This window comes from Acinonyx jubatus, chromosome A3 (genome assembly GCF_027475565.1).
Source record: "Acinonyx jubatus isolate Ajub_Pintada_27869175 chromosome A3, VMU_Ajub_asm_v1.0, whole genome shotgun sequence".
NCBI classification, from domain to species: domain Eukaryota; kingdom Metazoa; phylum Chordata; class Mammalia; order Carnivora; family Felidae; genus Acinonyx; species Acinonyx jubatus.
Window position 1 is genome coordinate 72,715,106 of NC_069388.1, and position 24,618 is coordinate 72,739,723.

A 24,618-nucleotide genomic window follows, 5' to 3' on the forward strand; every position below is an offset into this window, starting at 1 on the left:
GTGGGCTTCAACAACTTCCCCAGTGACTTGGGAGGGGAGATGTCAGTTTGCCTATGTTCCTTATTATTTAAGCAGTTGATCGCAAAGGGAGGGCATGCTATTACTCCAGCAGGCCCAGAGCTGGCGACCCAGTGGCCTGTATTGCCTTTACTGAACACTCAGACTCTCTGCTGTACAAAAATTTGGGGTGGGGGCGGGGAGAGTATTTTCTAACAAATGAACTATATACATGTGGCATAATATTCCCTGTAAGGGAAAAGGACCTCCAGGTCCTTATCATTCACGCTTTGAGTTCTGCATTCAGTTTTCGGAGACAAATTGGAGCTCATTTAGGGAGAAGGAACTAGAAACCATGTCATATGAATGAATGCCTAACTGTTATGGTGGTTGTTTAGCTAGGCAGGACTTTTAAGGTAGTAATATCCATCAATCATTTGAATGTCTGCCTTATGTTGGATGAATTAGACTTGTTTTGTAAGGTTCAGTGGGATATAGCTAAGGTCAGTGGGTACTAGCTACAGACAAATTTCTATGAAGTGCTCCCTAACAGAATGTATCCCAGTTAAGTTAGCCTACCTTAGGAGGTAATGAGTTTCCCAGGAGCTAGCAGTGTTTAAGTGGATTTGACAGCAACTTAATGGAGATGTTATAGAGGGGAATTCAACTATAATTAGTTATCCGGAGTGACCTTTTAAAAGTCCTTTCAACCCTGAGATTCCATGATTCTGGTAAAGATAAAATTTAGTTTGACCATTGGATCTTTTCATTACTATAATAGAAATTACACCATAATCAAAATTCAGATAATATTTAAGTCTTGTTTTTATGGGTCATTTCTAAAGAAGTTCAAAATTATTTTTATATGTGATCTTTTTAAGAATTTAAAATTCTGAGACCGATGAAGCATGTGGAATTCTGACCTCTCCTTTAGGAGAATAAAGAATTATTTCACCTTTTGATTCTATTTATGCCTCTGAGACTAAATGCTGAAATGAAAAAAAAAAATTAAAGCATCGTTCTTTTTATCCCCAAACATCAAAAGTGGTGCATCTCGGTAATAATACATCTGATTGTGTAATTTTACAGGGAAGCAGTAATCCTCAGCCTTATACACATGTAAGGTAGTAATTTGGTTTACAATTAACTGGAAACAGTTTAAGTAGCTATTATATTGTGTGTATGCCCTGTGTTACATAGAGCAGATGGCAGAAGTGGAAGTAACATCCCAGCGTCAGTTGCAATAACAGTGTTAATACTTGAGTGACTTTCAGTGTGCTGTTCTTCACCTTGATAATTTAATGTTTATTTATTTATTTTTTGAGAGAGAGAAGGACAGAACGTGAGTGGGGGAGGGGCAGAGAAAGAGGGAGACACTGAATCCAAAGCAGGCTCCAGGCTCTGAGCTGTCAGCACAGAGCCCGACATGGGCTCAAACTCACGGAGGGGGAGACCATGACCTGAGCCGATGTCCGAAGCTTAACCGACTGAGCCACCCAGGCGCCCCACTACCTCAGATAATTTAAAGATTAGTTTTGTACTGCCTGTGATATCAGCATTTATTTCAATTTATTGAGGTTATTTATTTAGTGTCTGTGGGCCAGAAGCTGGGGATAGAAAGATGAATGAAACAAAAGCCTTGTGCTTGAGAAGTTTATGATTTAGCGGGGAAGACAGGAAGGTCAATGGAAATTTAAATCTAAAGTGGCAGGTGTCATAATAAAGGAAGGCATGTAGTGCAGTTTTTAAGGGTTCAGAGGGAGGGATCTAACCAGCCTAGGATTTGGGATTGGGTGGCAGGTCTGGGAGAATGTGCCATTTGCAATGTCTTTAAGAACAGTTGGGAGAAGAGGACTGGGTAAAGGCCAAGAGATCTAGGAACACTTGGGCAAATATACAGGAGTTTGAAGCACCACTTGTTGTTGTTATGTTTGGTGGTATTCCAAGTAATTGTATATGTTGAGAGTGGAAAGTTTGGGTTTTGGAGTGGTGGGAGGTGAGACTTGGACGTTTTGTCTGGCCTTCTAAGGATTTTGCATTTATTATCTAGGCAAAGAACAGTCATTGAAGACCTTCAGATAGAAAATTAAAGGAGTCAGTTTTGCATTTTAGATCACTTAGGGGGAATTAAAAAAGTTTCTTGTTGACAATTCATGAATTTGTCCTGTTTCTCTAATTAGATTGTAGCTTCTTGGAATATATAACTTTCTAATACACATTGTTTCACATATATGATCATTGAGCAAACATTTGTTTTGGTTTTATTTATTTTAATTTCATTACTGATTTATATGTAGCAAAAGTGGCCTAGCTAGCCACTTTCAGTAAAATTTGCATTTGCAAAGTTTGAGTATGATAATATAATCTGGAGCCTGTTGTAAAAGGAATTAATATTTTAAAACTATTAACAATAATATTCCATTAAAAGTTTATAAAGAAACTGCTGCCTTTTATTATTCAAAGTAGAAAATTAGCATTTGTCTTATCCATGAAGTAGGTCTTAAGTTGGAAAAAACTTGTTTCCAATTATCACTGTTATATGTTATATATATACAACATATATTACTACTAATATACGTATATGTGTGTGTAAACACACACACACACACAGTTTCTTTTTAAATTCAAGAATTCAAAGCCTAAAAGCTAAGTTATAAGAACGAGAGTTCAATGTAAGATGTAAGGAGTGGAATTTTATATTTGCATTAATCAAATGATTTGTTCTTTTTTACACTATACAATATTTTTCTTTTAAATTTAGTTTTTGATGATGAAGAAGAAAGCAAATTGACCTATACAGAGATTCATCAGGAATACAAAGAACTAGTGAGTATTTTTTTCCACTGATTTTAAAAGGTAATTAGAATAATGTTAATTTTAGCTTTTCTAAATTAAACACACGGATTTTTCCATCTTAAAATTCTTTAATTAAAAAAAAATCCCACCTTGAGGCACCTGGCTGGGTCAGTCATACGGCATGAGTTACTCTTAGGGTCATGAGTTCGAGCCCAACGTTAGGCATAGAGCCTACCTAAAAATTTTTGTTTTTTAAAACATACAATCTATCCTAATAGTACTACCAGTTCCATCAGGCTGCAAGGCTTCTCTGAGTATTTCATCCTTTTGACTTCTTATCTCTTCTACTGTAGAATCTAAAGAATGGATTTAGGGTAGCTATTTTAAGAGATCTTGCCTCTAATCTTTAAATTTTATTCTTATTCTTCTGATTAATCCAGAGAAGTGTTAATTATTAATTTGACATGATTGTCTTGTGATTTTAAAAACTGGCTCTGAGTAGCAGAAGAGTTGTACCACATTGAACATCATAACCTTGACTTCCATTATTTCAAGCAGAGGAAATAAAATTTCATTTGATTCTCTGCAAAAATTTTAACTTTTTGTTGTTTGTTTTTTTGATGAAAGACATTGTCATTGCCATATAATAAAATTTGCTATAAATTAATAATTGCAAGCAAGAATTTGATTATCCTTTTCTAAACTCAATACTTAACATGAAAACTGTCTTTTGGAATTTTTCTATGTAAATTATAAAAGTTAAACTTTCCCTTTTTTAGGTTGAAAAGCTGTTGGAAAGTTACCTCAAAGAGATGGGAATTAATGAAGATCAATTTCAAGAAGCATGCACTTCTCCTCTTGCAAAGACACGTACATCACAGGTTTTGCTTTTGTGTTATTCTACTGACATAGAATTTTAACAAAAATGTCTAGGGTTTCGCTTGCATTTGGCTATGTTTGATTGTCAAAGTATACTATTTTAGACACTGTAAGAGTGAAAAGCTAATTCATCATCTATGGGTTCTTTTTTATAATTACCTCAAGAAATGATCAGTTGAGGTATTAATGAGTTAATGCAGTTAAAAAGGAACTTTCTGAATGCAGAACTATAATCACAGGGTTTGTCCAAACTACTGTTTTATTTATATAGATCTTGGATAGGTTTTCAGTTGCTCCTTTTTTTATCTCAGCAGTTTCATAGTAAACACTTCCTTGGAATTCCTTCCCTTGGAACTACTTTTATTGTCTCATTAGTTCTGCAGTACTGGTTTGAACTCAGTATTATGTGTTTTTATAATTAATATATACTGAGGGCTCATGCTAGCTGCTGTTTTGGGCACTTGACATATATTCTAGCATTTAATCTTCCTGATGCCTCTTAAGAATTTGGCACTATTGAGTGCCTGGGTTAGTTGGTAAAGTGTCCGACTCTTGATTTCAACTCAGGTCATGATCTCCTGGTTTGTGGGTTCAAGCCCCACATCAGGTTCTGCACTGACATTTCAGTGCCTGCTTGGGATTCTTTCTCTCCCTGTCTCTCTGCCCTCCCCTGCTCTCTCTCAAAAATAAATAAATAAACTTAAAAAAATTTTTTTAATTAAAAAAAAATTGGCACTATTTTATTTCCACGTAGAAATGAAAGAACTAATGCACATATATATTAAGCAGTGCAAAGTCCACTGCTAAGTAAGTAGTGCTAGGATGCCTGTCCAGGCACTCCAACTGTGAGCTGTTGCTCAGAGGTTCAAGATGGGGATATGTTGCTACTGACCAAATAGCCTTCTTCACAAGTTGTTTTAGCTTCCCATTTTCCACCAAATAAACTATAATTCCTTAGCCAGATGATAGTGAGGATTGTCTATGATGTGACCCTAAATTATATGTTCATTCTTCTGCTATAGTTCTCTAATATATTATGTACTATAGTCATTACAGGCCACTTGTTCTTGTAAACATCCACGCGTCTGGCTTTGTTCATGCCATTCTGTAACCCTGCAAAGTTTGGCCCTCACCTTCCCACTGCATTATCTTTCCCTTACCCAGAGAATCCCTCCTACATAAGGGCCTTGCTGAAATGTTACTTTTTGTAGCAGTGTTCCTGATCCCTCTTATGCTAGGGTAGACTAGCACTCATTCTACCTCACTGGACACTTGTACATTTTTGGTAGAATTACAGTTTCTTAAAAGTCTGTTTGCCTTTCTAGATTGTAAGTCCTTTGAGCTGTTTTGAGTGTCTTTGCATTCCCAGTGTCTAGCACAGAGATGAGAACTTAGTTCCTAGCAGGAGGTTCTTAATAAATGTTTGTTAACTTAAATTATCTTCTTATCAGGGCCTAGAAGAGGTTGCTTTGACTACTGTTTAACCCGGCACTTCCTACTATAGTTCTCTTTTGCACAAGTTTTGCTTATTTAATGATCATCTCTAATTCTAGAGATAGAACATCTTTAATATAACATGACATTTTGAAAAATATATTTAACTATTATTGGTATGCTGCACTAATGTAAATAAACATTTGGTTTTAGTTAATAATGGTGTAAAGCAAAAGTTGTTCACCAATAGATTTTATTCTATATGTACCATTAGTTTAAAGTGTAATAATAGGCAATATTTTCTTTTCCTTTTTAGTTGAACAGGAATAATTTGAAAATTATTAACTAGTATTTAGGTTTCTTTTAAGACATTGATATTTGTTTTAATTTTCCTTGTTTTTCAGGAATATTTTCTATTTTGGTTAATATTTGTCAACCTCTTAATTAAGCCATTGTGAATTAGCCTGAATTACTTTGTGAATAAAGATATTCATGCTAATGGCAGACTTATCCATCTTTTGTTTTCACTATTAGGATAACTTTAAATTATTTGTGAATGAAGATGTTCAGGATTTTAAGATACTCTTTTTAGTTCAAGAGTAATGCATCTTTCTCTTTTGTTCTGTCATATAAGACCTTTTGATTTATTTGGAGTTGATTAGTAATACAGTCTTGTTATGTAGTAGGAGACAAGCGTTTTGATACAGACAGACCTAGATTTGAGTCCTAGATGTTTCATTTGCTAGCTACAAGACCATGGAGACTGTTGTACTGTTTTCCTTTCTTATCCATTCTGATTCTCAGTTTCCATATCTGTAAAATATGGGTAGTATCTACTTTGGAAGGTTTTTGCAAAATTTAAGAGATAATATTCATAAAGCATTTAGCACAATACCTGACATTTATAAAGTGATCTATAAATGGAAGCACCTCCCAATTAATACTAGCTATTTTGGTGGTTGATTAGCAGTGTGCTAATTAGGCCAGGGTCACTGGTTCAATCCCCATGTGGACTAGTTAGCTGTATTCCCTTATGGAGCAAACACTTAGCATCAGATACTGAATAGCAGTAACCTGATTCAGTCAGCACAAGGCCATCACCATTACCAGAAGAACAGCTCAAAACTATGTTATTTACTGCTTTGCAGCAATAATGTAATCTTTACACAGAAAGATCAGAATGCTGATTACATATGCCAGTATAGGGTGCCTAAGAATTAACTCAAGAAACCAGTTGCTTGCCCTGGGTTACTTAGGAGGTAATTTTTATTTTGGTTTGGTTTGCTTGGTTTGGTTTCAGTTGTTTTAACCAGCTCCCACTGAATTTGACTGCTAAAGCCCACTTAACAAAATTCTTTTCATCGGGTTTGGTCATCATTATGCCTAGACCACTGCTTCTGCCATACTCTATTTATTGATGTCAGCAGGAATAGCAAGGAATGCATCAGATGAAGAACTCTAGTTTAAAACAACAACAACAAAAAATCTGTGAGGACATGTTTTTCTGTTATATATGTGATTCTTAAAAAATTCTCATGAATTAACCTCAGAAAATATGATAATATAGTAACTACTGAGATACTTATTAGCTCAGTCATCTTCAGTTGAATTTTGTAATTTTGTGGTATTTTACAACTGAAGGAGGCAAAAATGACTTCCTTCATTGTGACTTCCTTGTGATTTTTTGTTGAGGATAAAGTACATCATTGATTTCTATGTACCATATTGCAGAAGACTTCTATATGGCAAGAGACAACAGTATTTTTTACTTTTGTTTTTTACTTGATTTGCTTTGACTTTTATAATATAAACATTAATACTTTTGTATTATGATAGTATTATCATAATATTTCGTATTATGATAGATACTATTATGATAGTAATTTGGCAAAATTATGCTGTTTTTCCAATAACTTGTATCGTTGAAGAGATTACATATGTAGTGTAACTTTCATTTTCTAAAATACACGCAGGATAATAAACAATATTTTGTATGAGTGCTAGTAAGATTTTTAAATATTAATACTTTATTTTTTAGAGCAGTTTTAGGTTTACAGAAAATTGAGCAGATAATACCATGTCCCTTGTTTAAAAAATTTTTTTTAATGTTTATTTATTTTTTGAGAGAGGGAGAGAGAGAGAGAGTGACAGAGTGCCAGTGGGAGAGGGGTAGAGAGAGAGGGAGACAGAATCTGAAGCAGGTTCCAGGCTCTGAGTTGTCAGCACAGAGCCCAACATGGGGCTTGAACTCACGGACTGTGAGATCATGACCTGAGCCAAAGTCAGATGCTTAACTCACTGAGCCACCCAGCTGCCTTATACAGTGTCCCATATTAACATCTTTCATTAGTGTGGTATATTTGTTAAAATTGGTAAGTCAGCATTGATATATTATTATTGACTAATGTCCACAGTTTATATTAAGGTTTACTTTCTGTGTTGTCCAGTTCTATGGGTTTTGCCAAATATCATATATCCACCATTACAGTATGTTACAAAATAGTTTTATTGCCTTAAAAATCCCGCTGTGTCCTACATATTTATCTTTTCCATCCTTGCCCCTGGCAACCACTGCATTTTACTGTCTCTCTAGTTTTGCCTTTTCCAGAATGTCATATAATTGGGATTATATAGTATATACCTTTTCATACTGGCTTCTTTCATTACGCAATATGCATTTAAGGTTCTTTCATGTTTTTTTTTTGTTGTTGTTTGATAGTTCATTTCTTTTTATTGTCATGTAATATTCCATTATGTAGATGTACCACAGTTTATCACTTTACCTTTTGAAGGACATTTTGGTAGCTTAAATACTAATATTCAGGGTTTTGTGTGGACATAAAAGTTTTCAACTTATTTGGGCAAATACCTAGAGCAAGACTTTTGGGTCATATGGTAAGATTAAGTTTAGCTTTGTAAGAAATTGCCAAACTCTCTTCTAAAGTAGTTGTACCATTTTTAATTTTCACCAGCAATTAATGGGAGTTCCTGTTGCTCCACATCTCTGGCAGCACTTGGTATTGTCAGTTTTTTGCATTTTAGCCATTCTAATATGTGTGTAGTGGTTTATTTTTGCCCATTTTAAAATTGAGTTGTTTGTTTTCTAGTACTTGAATTATAAGGCTTTTTTATATACAATTTTGATACAAGTCTTTTTTTATCAGATATGGGTTTTGCAAATATTTCACAAAATTTTCTTCTGTGGCTTATCTTTTCCTTCTCTAACAAAGTCTTTCACAGAGCAGAAGTTTTTTTGTTTTGTTTTGTTTTGTTTTATTTCAGTGAAGTCCACGATTTAATCGATTTTCTTTCATGGATCATGCTTTTGGTGTTGTATCTTTGGAAGTCATTGCCAAACCCATGGTTATCCAGATTTTCTCTACACTATCTTCTAGAAGTGTTATGGTTTTGTTTTTTACATTTAAATCTGTGTTCCATTTTGGGTTAATTTTTGTAAAAGGTGTAAGTTTAATGTTTAGATTCATTTTTTTGCATGACCTGTCATTGTAGCACCGTTTGCTGGAAAGATGATTTTTTCTCCATTGGATTTCCTTTGTTTCTTTGTCAAAGGTCAGTTGACTATGTTTGTGTCGGTCTGTTTTCAGTTTCTTTCTGTTCTATTAATCTATTTGTATGTTCTTTCACCAATACCATACGTCTTGATTATTGTAGTTTATTTTTTTAAGTTTATATATTTATTTTGAAAGAAAGAGAGTGAACGAACAGGGAAGGGGCAGAGAGAGAGAGAGAGAAAGAGAGAGAGAGAGAGAGAGAGAGAGAGAGCCAGCTGTGCTGTTAGCTCAGAGCCTGACATGGGGCTCGATCTCATGAATCATGAGATCATAACCTGAGCCAATATCAAGAGTTGGACACTTAAGTGACTGAGCCACCCAGGTGCCCCTTGATTATTGTTGTTTGTAATAAGTCTTGAAGTTAGTGTCTGTGCTCTGACTTCCTTTTTTAATATTGTGTGGCTATTCGGAGTCTTTTGACTTTTCATGTATATTTAAAAACTGGTTTGTTGATATCTACAAACTAACTTGCTGGATTCTGTTTGGGGTTGCATAAATCTACAGATCAAATTAGGAAGAATTGACATGTTAGCAATATTGAGTCTTTTTATCTATGAACGTGGAATATCTCTCCATTTATTTAGATTATCTTTGATTTCTTTCATCAGAGTTTTTTTAGTTTTCCTACTATAGATCTTCTGTGTATTTTGTTAGATTTATTCCTAAGTACTTATTTTATTGTAGAAATAATGTAAATGTGTCTTTTTGTTTCATATTCCCATTATTCATTGCTGGTATAAAGGAAAGCAATTGATTTTTGTACAGAACCTATCCTGCAGCTTTGCTATAATTAATTGTTAGTTCCAGGAGGTTTTTTTTTTTTTAATACTTATTTATTTATTTTGAGAGAGAGAGAGAGCATGAGCAGGGGAGGGGTAGGGAGAGAGGGAGAGACAGAATCCCAAGCAAACTCCGCACCATTTGCACAGAGCCCGATGCAGGGCTTGAACTCAAGAACTGCAAGATCGTGACCTGAGCTGAAACCAAGAGTCGGATGCTTAACCAACTGAGCCACCCAGGCGCCCTTCAGAAGTTTCTCTAAATTGATTCTTTGGAATAATCTACAGTCAATCCTGTCATTTGTGAACAAAAACAGTTTTATTTCTTCCTTCCTAATCTTTGTACCTTTAATTTCCTTTTCTTAATGCATTAGCTAGGACTTCCACTATTATGGGAATGGGATGGGAGTGGGAAGAGGGGACTTGTTTCTGATCTTAACGGGAAAGCATCTAGTTTCTCACCATTAAGTATGGTGTTCACTGTCAGGTTTTTTTTTTTAAATGTTTTTTGCTTTTTTTAAAAAAAAATGTTTATGTTTGATTGAGAGAGAGAGAGAGAGAGAAAGTGAGTGAGGGAGGGGCAGAGAGAGTGGGGGATAGAGGATCTGAATTGGGCTCTGTGCTGACAGCCCTGATGTGGGGGCTCAAACTCATGAGATGTGAGATCATAACCTGAGCCAAAGTCAGTTGCCTAACCTAGTGAGTCACCCAGGCGCCCCAGCTGTCAATATTTTGTATATGTTCTTTATCAGGTTAAGGAAAGTCCTCTCTATTCCTCATCTGCTGAGAGTTTTTATCATGAATGGATGTTGGATTTTGTCAAATGCTTTTTCTGCATCTGTTGATATTATCGTATGATTTTTTTCTTTTTTAGTCTCTTGATGTGATGGATTACATTAATTAATTCCAGGCTGTTGAATCAGCCTTGCATAACTAGAATAAATCCCACTTGGTCATGGTATATAATTCTTTTTATGCACTGTTGGATTCAACTTGCTGATATTTTGTTGGATATTTTGGTATCTCTGTTCATGAGAGATACTGTTCTGTGCTTTTCTTTCTTGTAGTGTCGTTGTCTAGTTTTGGTATTAGTATAATGCTAGCTACATAAAATAGCTTAGGAAGTACTCCTTCTGCTTCTATTTTCTGGAAGAGATTGTAAAAAATTGGTATAATTCCTTTTTTTTCCCTGTTTTTGAAGATTCTTATCTGAGGGCAGCATATGCATGTTCAATTACATGTAAAATCCTAATCTGAATCATGCAAGGAGGGGTGGTAGGAAAATAGCATACACACTGAGTAAGTTATATATGGAAGAGATAGGGAATTTCAAAGTCATACTTTTTTTTCTCAATAATTTGAATCAATAGAACATCTTTTACATCATTCTATAGGCTATGCTATTTAACTTCTGCAAATATTTAATCATTATTTTTTTGAGAAATAATATGAATCTGTAACTTTTCTTCTATGTTATCTTTTTTTTGTAGAGAAATTTTATAATTTCTTCATTAAATTTTTGGTAGAAATTACCAGTGGACCCAGCTAGGCCTGGTGCTTTCTGTTTTGGAAGGTTATTAATTATTGATTCCTTCTCTTTAATAGATATAGACAAATTCCAGTTTTCTGTTTATTCTTGTGTGAGTTTGACAGATTGTGTTTTTCAAGGAATTGGTCCACTTCATCTAGGTTATCAAATTTGTGGACATAGAATTGTCAGTAATATTTATTATCCTTTTAATGTCCCTGGGATCTGTAGTGATGTATCCTCTTTCATTCCTGATTTTAGTAATTTATGTCTTTTCTCTTTTTTTTTTCATAGTTAACCTGGCTAGAGGTTTATCACTTTTATTGATAGTTTTGAAGAATCAACTTTTAGTTTTGTTGATTTTCTCTATTGATTTTCTATTTTAAATTTAGTTGATTTCTTCTCTAATTTCTACTATTTTTTTCCTATGCTTATTTTGGATTTAATTTGCTCTTTGTAGTTCCTAAGGTGAAAGCTTAGATTATTGATGTTAGGTAATTTTCTTTTTCAATATATGCATTTAATGCTATAAATTTCCCCTGAGCACTACTTTTACTGTACTCCCCAAATTTTGATAAGTTGTATATTCTTTTAGCTAGAAATATTTTAGGGGCACCTGGCTGGCTCAGTTGGTTGAGTGTCCAACTCTTGATTTTGGCTCAGGTTATAATCCCAGGGTCATGGGATCAAACCCCATGTTGGGCTCTGCACTAAGTGTGGAGTCTGCTTAAGGTTCTCTCTCTTTCTTTTTCTGCCCCTCCCCCCACTTTCTCCACCACTCGTGTGCTCTCTTTCTCTAAAAAAAATTTTTTTTTAAATTTCTTTTAACAAGAAATTTCCCTTAAGACTACAGTTAACCTTCGAACAACACAGGTTTGAACTGTGTGGGTCCTCTTCTACACAGATTTAAAAAAAAATTTTTTTTTATGTTTATTCATTTTTGAGAGCGCGAGAGAGAGACAGATCACAAGTGGAGCAGGGGCAGAGAGAGAGGGAGATACAGAATCTGAAGGCTCTGAGCTGTCAGCACAGAACTTGACTCGGGGCTTGAACCCACGAACTGCAAGATCATGACCTAAGCCGAAGTTGGATGCTTAACCAACTGAGCCACCCAGGCGCCCATTCTTTTTGTTTTTTTTAATTTTAATTTTAATTTTAATTCTAGTATAGTTAACATACAGTTTTATATTAGTTTCAGGTGTACAATATAGTGATTCAACAAGTTTATACATTACTCAATGCTCATCATGATAAGTTTACTCTTAATCCCCTTCATCTATTTCACCTAAACCCCCACCCACCTCCCTTCTGGTAGCAATCACTTTATTGTCTATAGTTAAAGAGTGTGGTTTTGGTTTGTCTCTTTTTCTCTTTGTTCATCTGTTTTGCTTCTTAAATTCCACATATGAATGAGATTAAATGGTATTCGTCTTTCTCTCTAGATCCATCCATGTTGCTGCAGATGGCAAGATTTCATTATTTTTTGTGGCTGAATAATTAATATTCCAGCATGTGTGTGTGTGTGTGTGTGTGTGTGTGTGTGTGTGTGTGCATGTTTATACACACATACCAGCTCTTTTTTTTTTTTTAAGTTTATTTATTTGAGAGTGACAGAGAGCTAGGGAGAGGCAGAGAGAGAAGGAGAGAGAGAATCTCAAGCAGGCTCTGCACTGTCAGCATGGAGCCTAATGTGGGGCTCAAACCCACAAACTGCAAGATCATCTGAGCTGAAATCAAGAATTGGACACTTAACCAATGAACTACCGAGGCAACCCACACCTCTTCTTTATTCATCTATCACTGGATACTTGGGCTACTTCTATAATTTGGCTATTGTAAATATTGTAAATAATGCTGCAGTAAACATAGGGGTACATATATCTTTTTCAATTAGTGTTTTCATTTCTTTGAATAAATAGTAGTGGAATTACTGGATCCTATCCTATTTTTAATTTTTTGAGAAAGCTCCATACTATTTTTCCACAGTGGCTACACCAGTTTACATTCCCACCAGTAGTGCATGAGTGTTCCTTTTTTTCTACATCCTTGTTGTTTCTTTTGTTTTTTGTGTTTTACTTTTTTTGTGTTAGCACTTCTTGTTTCTTGTGTTTGATTTTAGCCATTCTGACAAGTGTTAGGTGATATATCATTGTGGTTTCGCTTTGCATTTTCCTGATGATGAGTGAGGTTGAGCAACTATTCATGTCTTCTTTGGAGAAATGTCTGTTCATGTCTTCTGTCCATTTTTGATTGGATTATGTGGTTTTTTGGTGTTGAGTTGTGTAAATTTTTAATATATTTTGGATACTAACCTTTTATTGGATGTGTCCTTTGCAAATATCTTCCCCCATTCAGTAGGTTGCCTTTTAATTTCCTTATGATTTTCATAATAACATTTTCTCTTCTGTAGCTTATTGTGAGAATGCAGGATATAATACATATAGCAAATACAATATGTGTTAATTGGTGCAATATATAATTGCTAAGGCTTCTGGTCATCAGTAGGCTATTAGTGGTTAAGCTCGGGGGAGTCAGGAGTCATATGCAGATTTCTGACTGCACAGGGGTCAGTGCCCCAAGCCTAATGTTGTTCAACTGTATGTACTTCTTCTTTTTCTTTTTTTTAAATGTTTGTTTATTTTTGAGAGAGAGAGAGACAGAGTGTAAGCAGGGGAGGGGCAGAGAGAGAGGGAGACAGAATCTGAAGCAGGCTGCCGACTCTGAACTGTCAGCACAGAGACTGACGTGGTCATTGAACCCATATGGTGAGATCATGACCCGAGCCGAAGTCGGACTCTTAACCGACTGAGCCACCCAGAAGCCCCTGTACTTCTTGTATCCATGTGTTATTTAGAAGTGTATTGCTTAATCTGCAAGAATTTTAGTTTTTTCCATCTATCATTCAGTTACTGATTTCTAGTTTAATTCTGTTGTGGTCTAAGAGGATATTTTGTATGATTCCTATTCTTTTAAATTTATTAAGATGTGTTTTATGCCCCAGAATGTTGTCTATTTGGGTGAATTTTTCATGTGTGTTTGAGAAAAATGTGTATTTTTCTGTTGGAGAAATATCAATTTGATCCAGTTGACTGAGGTACTGTTCAGTTCAACTATGTCCTTACTGATTTTCTGCCTGCTGGATCTATTGTTGATAGAGGGTATTGAAGTCTCCAAATGTAATCATGAATTCATCTGTTTCTCCTTGTAGTTCTATTAATGGAGCAGTCTGAGAACATGAAATCACCTGTACCTTTCAAAATATGGCATGGTGAACTCTAAGCAGAGATAACCATAGGGTAATCTTAGGCTAAGTATGAATATATTTGAACGTCTTGTAAACTCATTTAAGTTAGATTCTCAAATACTCAGTGTTCATTTTTTTGTTAATGTGCTTTTCTCAAACAAATAACATCACATATACTTGATCTCACAGTCTTCTGTCAAAATACTTTGACATTTCAGATAATTTAGTGGCTACTTGGGGGATTGTTGTTTTTAAACTGGTTTTTTTGGAGTTAACTCTTGTATTTAGTTCCTCCAACTGCCTTTGTTGGAAGTTCACATCCATTTCCTTGAACCAGAAGAACCCCATTGCTGTAAAGTTGTTAGGTTTAGTGCACCATTTTGATACTTAACCAGCATCAACAGGACGAGGACAATTACTTTTATGGGTACTTTTCAGTTTAAAAAGTGCTTTCTCATTTTACTTAATTCCAACACCCAACCAGAAAGTTATTATTATTGTTTTTTTAATGTTTATTTATTTTTGAGAGAGAGACAACAGACAGAGCATGAGCAGGGGAGGGGCAGAGAGAGAGGGAGACACAGAATGAGAAGCAGGCTCCAGGCTCTGAGCTGTCAGCACAGAGCCTGATGCAGGGCTTGAACTCATGAACTGTGAGATCATGACCTGAGCCGAAGTTGGATGCTTAACTGACTGAGCCACCCAGTCACCCCAGAAAGTTATTATTAAATTTATTTCATGCTAACGTGAAAATTTTTCCTGTTGTAATATCTCTGAAATGAGAATGCATTTTATAATGAATGACATAATGTAATTGGAAGCTTCTTTTTTCTTGTTGGTACATGAAGTAATGATTTATTTTACTCATCTATGGAATCTTAGATTCAACAAAATACTGTATTACTATTATTATTAGAGTACTAATTTGCAGAGGAAGAAACTGAAGCTCAAAAGACTAAATGATATGTCCAGAGTCACACAGCTAGTACATGGTCAAGCAGGAAGTGGGCTTGTGATATTAAGGGCTCATTTTTTCCAATGTTTCAGTAGTTCTCAAGCTTTAATGTTGTAAGAATTATCTGTGGAGATACATGGACACCCATCCTCTAGAAATTTAGATTCATTATGTCTATGGTAGGGTTTAGGAATATGCATTTCTTAGATGCATCAAGGAACATACTTAAGTATCATCTCAAACTCTGACTTGCTGATAGAAGCCCCAGTTGATACATTGCTGTTCAGTAGCATTGCCCTTTAAGAGTTTATTAGTGATGAGGATAAGGTCCTTGATATCACTAATAAGAAGTCTAGGAAGCCCCAGAACAATGTTTTGTGGGGGCATAATCATAGAAAGATGTCTTGGCAAACATCACTCATCTATTACAGAGATTGTCCACAAGTGTCTTCAATACTGAGCTTTCGGCTGAAACTTTCAGTCAAGCCTATCTGCTATGCCCTGCTGTGGGCCTTTTGAACAGTGTATATGAATTTAATGGGAAAGAATTTCCATCATTTTTTTCTTCAGTTGACTCTTTATAAATGTCACAGAGAGCTGCTTTTGCATTTTGTTTTTTTTTCCTATATACTGTGGTTGTTTAGGGTGGGAGCTGGTTGCTGGGAGAAGGGCTCCTTCTCTGCTTAGAGCTCTTGGATGGAGGTTTTGTTGAGATGTCTGACATTATTGCTGCTGCCCACCTGGTAAACAATAGCACACCCTTGGTTGCCTCTGCATGATTTTGTGTGTTCAATTTTTCCATCAATAGCGTGTAAAGCTTGAAATAAGATTTTAGTAAGTGCATAAAATTTGAGTGTTTTGGGTTTTCACACATTTCAAATCTTATTTTACTTATTGTTGATTAGCTTGGGAATTGGTTTGCTCTTTAATATAGCAATAGTTCCCTGTAGTTAAAAAAGTGTTAATTTGGGTACTCCAGGTAGACATCTTAGTTTTTCCCCTAATTTATCATATTTTTTTAATCCAGAAAATTATTTCACACTACAATTTCTAATTACCTCTTATATGAAGCCTTCTACATGCAGGAGAACTATAATTGTGTTTTCATATTACTAATACCTCATTACACTTAATATCCAGACTCCATTTTTTTGCATTTACTTTTATTTAACTTGGTACTTTTATTAATTAAGGGATAATTTTGTAACTACTGATTTATTAACTATAAATTTCAAGTGACAGAATAAAAACCAAATAGGTATCTTTATTTCGGCTGAAAAACAAATCCAGATACTGAAGTTGTAACTTTAAAAAATTAAGTCCAATTTCTGTGCTGTTTTTCAGAGTTACTCAGCACTGGCTCATTTGGAAAATGTATCATCGCCATCAGCCTTAGCTTCTTGGAGGCATGGGGGTTGGGAGAGTTAGCCTCTTGAGAGCCTGCATTAAAGGTTTTTAGAATCTTAAAATTTTCCTTTTGAGTCATCTGACCATAAATACTAATACAGCATTCCTGAGTTGATAGAAATGATTTGCCATAGAAATGATCTGTGTGGAAAATAGTTTTAAAACTTGAATCTTCATTTAACTTCCAGACTTCTTTCCATAGGCCATTTTGCAACCTGTGTTGGCAGCAGAAGATTTTACTATCTTTAAGGCAATGATGGTCCAGAAAAACATTGAAATGCAGCTGCAAGCCATTCGAATAATTCAAGAGAGAAATGGTAAAGTGTTGAATTTAGAAATTGAATTGCTAAATGCATTTTGTTTTTTCAGTTTTGATTATTCTGATTCTATTATGGTCTTTAAGTGTAGCTGCTTTGTATAAATTTATTTCAAGTTTGAAAATCTGTGGCTGACTTAAGAGACTCAAGATAATCTTCCTGATCAGTGTGTGTTTGCCATCTCAAAGAAAGCAGACTAGAATCTAATTTAATGATGATTTAGGTCTCAGAGAGCTTGATTTTTCTTCCTAGCCATTTTGTTTATGAAATTCAGTATTTTTGAGTGGTCACAGTTATAGTTACTGTTGAGAGAAGGGGACTTCTCTTTTCCTTCTGGCTTATGGACCTTTGTGAGAGACGGTGGCTCTCCAGAGTTAGTGAGCTTTGGAAGTATTTGGAGGGTTGTTGAAACCATATGGCTGTCTCCCATTTCTGATTCAGTAGGTCTGGGGTGGGATTGAATACTTTGCATTTTTAACAAGTTTCCAGGTGATGCTAAAACTTTTGGTCTTGGGACCAAACTGAGAACTGTTCCAGGGAAATGGGCAGGTATGATTGCACTACCATCAGGTGGAAAGGAATACAGAATTCAAAGCCCCAGTAACCCTCTTTTAGTTTTATCTGTTCTCTGACTCTCTTGCCTAATCTCAGTTTCTCTGTAGCTTTTCCTGCTTTTATTCCCTTTTTTGTGTATTTGAATTACATTTGACATTTTGACCTAAAACATCTGAATTTCTAACCATACTTATTATTGTACTATGTCCTTTTCAATCCAGACTCTTATCTCCTTTCAGATTTCTGGCTCTAATAACCTGACCTTGATACCTATATGTTCCTTTGTTCAATGGACCACACTGATATTCTTGACCATGCCTATATATTCTTCTTTGGCAGCAGGACCTTTTTGTAAAAATGGTTTCTTGAACATGTGAGAGCTATAGTTCTGTTGTACTATTTGCTTTTAAAGATCTGGAACACGCAACAAGAGGTTTCTGTTGTTGCAGGGCAAACATTGGAGTGTTGCAGGGCCCCTTGTGGATTGCCCTCTTGTTAGTCTGATGTGAGTAGAGACTATCTCTTAGAGTCAACCACCACCATAACTATTCTGTAAGATCCTAGGATGCTTTTCACAGTGGTGAAAGAGGTGATGTCTGTGGGTAGGAGATAACACCACCCTAACCCTGAACTACACATGACATTGTGCTGTGACTTTGATGTAAAGAAACTTGGAAAACAGTCTCTTTCTTTGTCTTTGTACCATGGTTTTCTTTATAAAATCCTTTTCTCTGAATGTTCCTGAAATTATGCTTTATTCTGACCTATTGGATAGAGAATGTGAATAATTATTTTATGTTAGTTAAAATTGTTTTGGGGGGGCTCAATTTTGATAAAAGAGATGGTGAACTTGATATTGGCACTCTGTAGTTTCCAGTTTGAATTTAACTGGAAACTCATTTAGATTTAATACAAAGAAAGGGAACAAGTACATTGGCTGGATGCCTCAGGCTGCCATTAGCAGGAAGCCTCAGTGAAAATGTCTTAATCAATAAGAAATTATCATCTCACAGAACAAGAAGTCCAGAAAAAGGAGAAAAGGAAGATGGTCCATGTTGGCTAAGTTAAGGACTCAGTGATATCTGACGCTTTCCATCTTTATACTCTTCTATTCTCAGGATCTTCTCTCATAATTGTACTCTAACTGCATTGAATAAGACTCAGCAACATCTCATGAAGAAAAGGGGTGTTTCTTCCTGTGCATCTCTTTTTGTTAGCAAGACAACACTTGCATAGAAGCCTCCTAGGAATTTTCCCCTCAGGTCCTATTGGTCAGGATTTGGGTCACATGCCTTTCTTAAACCGTCTAGCAGGGGAAATGAGACTGTTATGATTGGCTTAAGTCACTCATGAATCACTCTGCTGTGGTGGGGTAGGGCTCAGCCTCTAAGTACTTGGCTACCTGCTAATTAAGCAAATCTGGCTTATGTTAGCAAGAGAGGATGAGACAACGATGCAGACTAATGCTGGTGTCAAACTACAGAGTGGGACTGTTTGCTTACTTTTAGGTAAAAACTAAGACTTAGTTTCTGCCATAGTATTTTTAATACTTGGATTTAAGAATGTTGCTTAGCTTAGATCTGGTAGATAGTACCTTAGAGCAATTTTGATTGTTGATTGTACTAAAAACTGCAGATCATTTGAAAATTGTGGTAAGAAACATTCAAAGGCTCTTTGGATTCTTAGTTGTATTTTATCAAAGAATTTTTGGAGAAATGCAAATCAGAGCATTATTTTGATGGCTTTGAAGTATTGCATACTATTGCATTATTCTTTCCTTAGTTCTTTTAATTTTCCTTAGAAATATTATTAGAGAATACTAATTGTATATCTTTTGACTGAGCAAAAATGCATCGATGTGTTTTATCAACGTCAGCTTTCTGGTTGTGACACTATACCATATTTTGCAAGATGTTACCATTGGGGGAAAACTGAAAAAAGGTGCATGCATAGCATTTCTCTGTATTATTTCTTAAAACTGCATGTGAATCTGCAATTATCTCAAAATAAAAAGTTTAATTAAAAATGTATTTAAACACCAAGGGGATTAGAATCATATAGCTGCTTTAATTTAGAGCGGATCCAAAATCCCATAGTCATTTGTGAATAGAGAAAATGGAAGGTAAAAATTAAGAGACATGCTGCTGATGTTGTGGGAATATACTAATCATAGATATGAACACAACACTGATTACCAGTCTACCTGCTTATCAGGAAGATAAAGGTAATAAAGCAAATTCAACCAATTCTTAAAATTACTTGCCGTGAGTTATTATTTGCTTGGGCCAAAGCTGGTATTGCCCTAGTTTATAGTTATTGGCCCAATATCTAGATAGAGGCTCTGAGGGCAGAGATTGTTTTATTCATCTTTATATTGTCCCTGAGTGCTTAGCACTGTGCTTTTTCCCATGTAGTAAGCAGGGCTCTTTTCAGTAGCATTTGCTATAGTATGAATGAAGAGTATTAACATACTGTTTCAATTAAAGTATTTTATATTTTGTTTTGTAAACTCTTTTCACACTTAAGGGATACTTTTAAGAGCATAGTTTTATTATTAGGAGCTTAATGATTTCAGTGGTTTATACTCAGTATGTGATTAGGGGTGGTGATAGTTTATATTAACTAATTTTAATTGCTATATTATGGTTATTTTTAATAGGTAATACAAATAATTACTAAGAGAATTCTAGGTAAAATTGTGGGTTTTTTGGTGGGGCTGATTTTCTAAAACAAGAAAAAGTTAAAAAGACCATAATTAGATAATAGCTGAGAACATTTTTAAAACGAAAGATATGAATAAACTGATTTGTACTTCTTGGTGAGTTAGAGTAGTGAGAAATAAATGTTTTCAGTTGAGTTTATATTCTTTTGTGTGGTCTTTGGTTTTGAACAGGTGTATTACCTGACTGCTTAACAGATGGTTCTGATGTGGTCAGTGATCTTGAACAGGAAGAGATGAAAATCCTGAGGGAAGTTCTTAGGTATCCTTCTTTAATTATTTTTTGAATGAATCATTAGTAATATTGTGATATGATCTGTATATATGTTTTCTATCTCCAAAATATTATGAACTTGTAAAAAATATCTATATTCTCTACTGAAAACCATAAAAATGATTTATCATTGTACTTGTTTATAACTATGTATAACTTTTTTTTAATTGACAGAAAAAATGATTTTCACATGCCTCATACTATATCAGGCCAAATGGGAGGGTCTTTTTCTCCTCTCATCATGGGAACAGGAAACTAGCCACCAGTGGGAAAAGTTGCAGTAGACCCATCCTGATGCCTGGAAAGGGGCATAGTGGCCTGAGTAAGCAAGACATTCCATGGCTTCTGGACCTTGGTATTTGAGATGGCTCATTCTAGGTGTCTAACAGTAGGAAGCTGGACATTCAGACTCCACAGGCCGAATAGCTGACTGGGCAGGTACCCTGCAAGGGAAAAGTAGACAGTGGGAAGTGCTCATCCCAGATGACTGTCTTGTGGGTCTCTTCCTTGCCCCAGTTACATGATTCTCTGCCAAATGCCTGGCATGGATTGTGCAGCACACTAAAAGAGTAGTTCTTTTTCTCTTGGGTCTATTGTCTCTTGACCCCTCTGGGAGATTTGGAAGGGAGTGGCAATTGAAGTACCTAATTTTTAAATCTCCTTTGAGAATGTATAGGCTTAGGGCAAAAGGATACTTGTGGCCAATGTGTCCCCTACAGAATGGGGCCTTGTCCTTTGGGGGCCCTTCCTTTCTCTTCAGCCCTAACCACACACATGACTGTCTTCTAACATCCTGTAGTTCCAGCCCTACCCCCCTCGTTTCAACTTCAAAGCAGAAGGGAGGACAGGCAGGATGGTCAGTAGGAGGATGGGTCTAGTGAGGAACTATGGAAGGACCTCCATGACTTAGTGCTTATTTCCAGGGGATTTGAGTGGTTGTAGGGAGGGAGGCAGGTGTGCAGGTGAACCCAACCTCTTCTGGCCAGGTCGTACTTCCCACAGCAGGGGCAGATGGGAGCCTGAGAAAATACAGGATGCTTTGAGTTTATAGGTTTGAAGAGTTAAGGATATTGGTAATAGGTTTAGAGGACTGGTAGTTTGACTTGTACTGGTTGCTTCTGTTGGTTGATTCGTGGTCTGAAAATTGATCAGCATTGTACTTTTAGATTTTATTTTCTAAAAAGCCCTTAGGTTTTTGAGGGAGATGTACTACTGTAGAGTAGTAGAGCTTAGTTATGAACACGTACGAGAGTTGACTTGGTTATTTCTCTAAATCAGAGGGCCTCAGTGAGCATTTTACAAAAGCTGATAGGGCTTTGGCATAATGATATCAGGAGAGCTTTGTGGTAACTCCCATGCCACTGGAAAAACTAGAATGGGGGGAGAGATGGATCTCATAATTTTAAAGTGAGAGATCAGATTTGCCATTCAAATTTGGGTTTGGGATTTCAAATCTGTAGATCTTTGTTCAGTTTGGGGCATTCACATTTCCAGAAGAAATGAATAAACCCATATTTTATGTTACCATTTTATGCCGTGTATATCTATATGTCTTTCTCAGTTGACTAAGCTGCTTTAAGAAAAGCCTGATTATTTCCACCTTGGTTTCCAAGATTCCTTAAACACATTGTGAGCTTAGTTTAGAATGTTGTTTGTTGAATATTTGTTCTTTGACCAAAAAAGAAAATTTACTTTTCTACCTTATTTTTGTATATTTCAGAAAATCAAAAGAGGAATATGACCAGGAAGAAGAAAGGAAGAGAAAAAAGCAGGTGCCCACAGAGCATATTAGTATAGTAGAAGTATTTCATTGCTGTTATCTCTCTCTCTCTTTTTTTTTTTTTAAAGTAAACTCACCCAACATGGGGCTTGAACACTTTACCTCATGCTCAAGAGTCTCATGTTCTACCTACTGAGCCAGCCAGGTTTCTCTCATTGCTGTTATCTCTTAGGTTTGTATGGCAAGGTTTTGCTGCTTATGTGGAACCACACAGTTCCTCAGAGTATCGTATTCTATTGGCAATTCTAAGCATTTATATGTAACTTTATAACCATATTCACTTTATAACCCATCCAGCAACCTACCTTTTAAATACCCAGTAAACATTGAGATTATTAACTCCCCAAAACTGTAATATCATTCATATTTTGAGAGACTCCTTTAAAAATTTCCCTTAATTTTATGAATGGAGACAATTAAGAAAAATATTTTACTTTCCCACTCTCTTTGATTCCTTTACTGTTTGAAACAGCAGCTATAGTTACTCCTGAGGGTCTCCTGAAGATTTTAACATTATCAGCCTGCCGCAGAATGGTTTAGTTATTATATTTCCTGGCATACTGTTCTTCCATTAAGAACTATTTCCATAGGGGCGCCTGGGTGGCGCAGTCGGTTAAGCGCCCGACTTCAGCCAGGTCACGATCTCGCAGTCCGGAGTTCGAGCCCCGCGTCAGGCTCTGGGCTGATGGCTCAGAGCCTGGAGCCTGTTTCCGATTCTGTGTCTCCCTCTCTCTCTGCCCCTCCCCCATTCATGCTCTGTCTCTCTCTGTCCCAAAAATAAATAAACGTTGAAAAAAAAAATTAAAAAAAAAAAAGAACTATTTCCATAAAGTACCTAATCTTTCCTAAGGATAAATTAAACATGTATCTGGCTAAGGTGAAGGAAGCTAATATTTATTCTTTCCTCTTCTTCTAGCTGCTTCTCTTTCTACACTTGTCCAAATCTCTCTGAAGGGAAGGGGAAACTGAATATAAACTCTCTCTCAATCATTCAAAAGTCATTTTCCTTTTTTTCCTTCAATCACTATGACACATGCTTGTTTATCATGCATTGTCTTTGAAAAACCTTATTTCACTCCCAAGGTACCCAGTGAAGAGCAGGAGAAATAGAGATGTTTTAGGATTAAGAGGGATTTATTTATCTTTAAGTAAATCTCCGTTTAGTGAATGAACGTGCAATTCTTAGATATTAATATTTTTAATGTAAGAGTATAGAACAGAAATCAGTTCAAAACTGCTATTAGAAGACATTAGTATGAACACTTTGGTTTATAAGGAAACTATATTTGGCTTCTTGAATAATACTATGTTTTAGGTGTACATGTTTGGGTTTTTTAAAAACTTTTACGTTTTTATATGGAAATTTTGAAACACATAAAAGTGGAGCTGATAGTATGATAATGAATCTTCCTGTGTTCATTACCAGCATGTAGGGGCTTCTGTCATGAGCTTCCTAACAAGCTACATGTGATTAGATTTTACTGTTTTTAAGAAAAACAAATTATCAGTTTACGAAGTTCTTTCTAAGATTTAAATGATTTATTTGGTTTAAATATACTCTCCCATTTTAGAAATGGAAATAAACCAGTCTGTGGTTTCTTCAGGCATAACATGGTAGTGCTATATAGATTATTTTAAGTGGAAAAGCACCTTATAATTTAGTGAATTTATTTCTCTTAGAGTACTATTGGTGTCCTCATCAATGACATCAATGACTACTCAGGTCACATGAGTAGTAAGGGGTGAAGCCTGGATTTGAACCTAACTTCTTGCTAAGTCTGAAGTACAAAGCATACTGGTTGGTTACTCTTAGCACTTCATGATTTGAAACGAGAATGTTTACCTCAAAAAGTAAAAGATGTAAAGTGCTGAAAACTTTGGAAAATCTCTTGTTCATTATCGATTTAGTAGACAATATTTAATGACATCTTTGGATAACTTAAGTAGTGAATTAGTCAAAATTAATCTAAAAATTTTTTAATTGTGTTATGAATTCCTGAAGTTATCAGAGACTAAAACAGAAGAGCCTCCAGGGCATGCAAGTGAAACTGCAAAAATGAACTCCCAAGGGGATGGTGAACATTTTACACACCCACCCGCAGGTAAGGTTGAAGTGTACTGAACTTTCTTTAATAATATGAATACATAAACATTATAAAGAGTGTGTTACTTTCTCATGCATACTTAACCTTCAAAATGACTGAATGGCCATTGGTATTTACAATTCTCTTTTAATTTAGCTATAGAAGTTGCAGGTGGGAAACACTCAGGTGACAGAGTGTAGTCCCCAGATTTCTAAGTGAAGCCTGGCACCCAGGGGAGTGAGTCCAATTCCTTGAGGGAGACACCGGCCTTTGTGCCATGGCTACAGCATCCAACATG

The 24,618-nt window shown here is 35.7% G+C and overlaps 1 protein-coding gene across 3 annotated transcripts in view; it reads left to right on the plus strand.

The window, feature by feature from the left end:
• The window catches only part of CFAP36 (cilia and flagella associated protein 36), a 29,775-nt gene that overhangs the window by 638 nt on the left and 4,519 nt on the right, over window positions 1-24,618 (plus strand). For 2 of the 3 annotated variants that reach the window (XM_015074214.3, XM_015074215.3), the window contains exons 2-7: window positions 2,759-2,823; window positions 3,573-3,674; window positions 16,794-16,908; window positions 20,357-20,444; window positions 22,177-22,228; window positions 24,239-24,338. In XM_015074214.3, the coding sequence (XP_014929700.1) occupies window positions 2,759-2,823; window positions 3,573-3,674; window positions 16,794-16,908; window positions 20,357-20,444; window positions 22,177-22,228; window positions 24,239-24,338 (522 nt within the window). The remainder of the gene's footprint in view (window positions 1-2,758; window positions 2,824-3,572; window positions 3,675-16,793; window positions 16,909-20,356; window positions 20,445-22,176; window positions 22,229-24,238; window positions 24,339-24,618) is intronic. The other variant, XM_027072422.2, reaches the window with a different exon arrangement.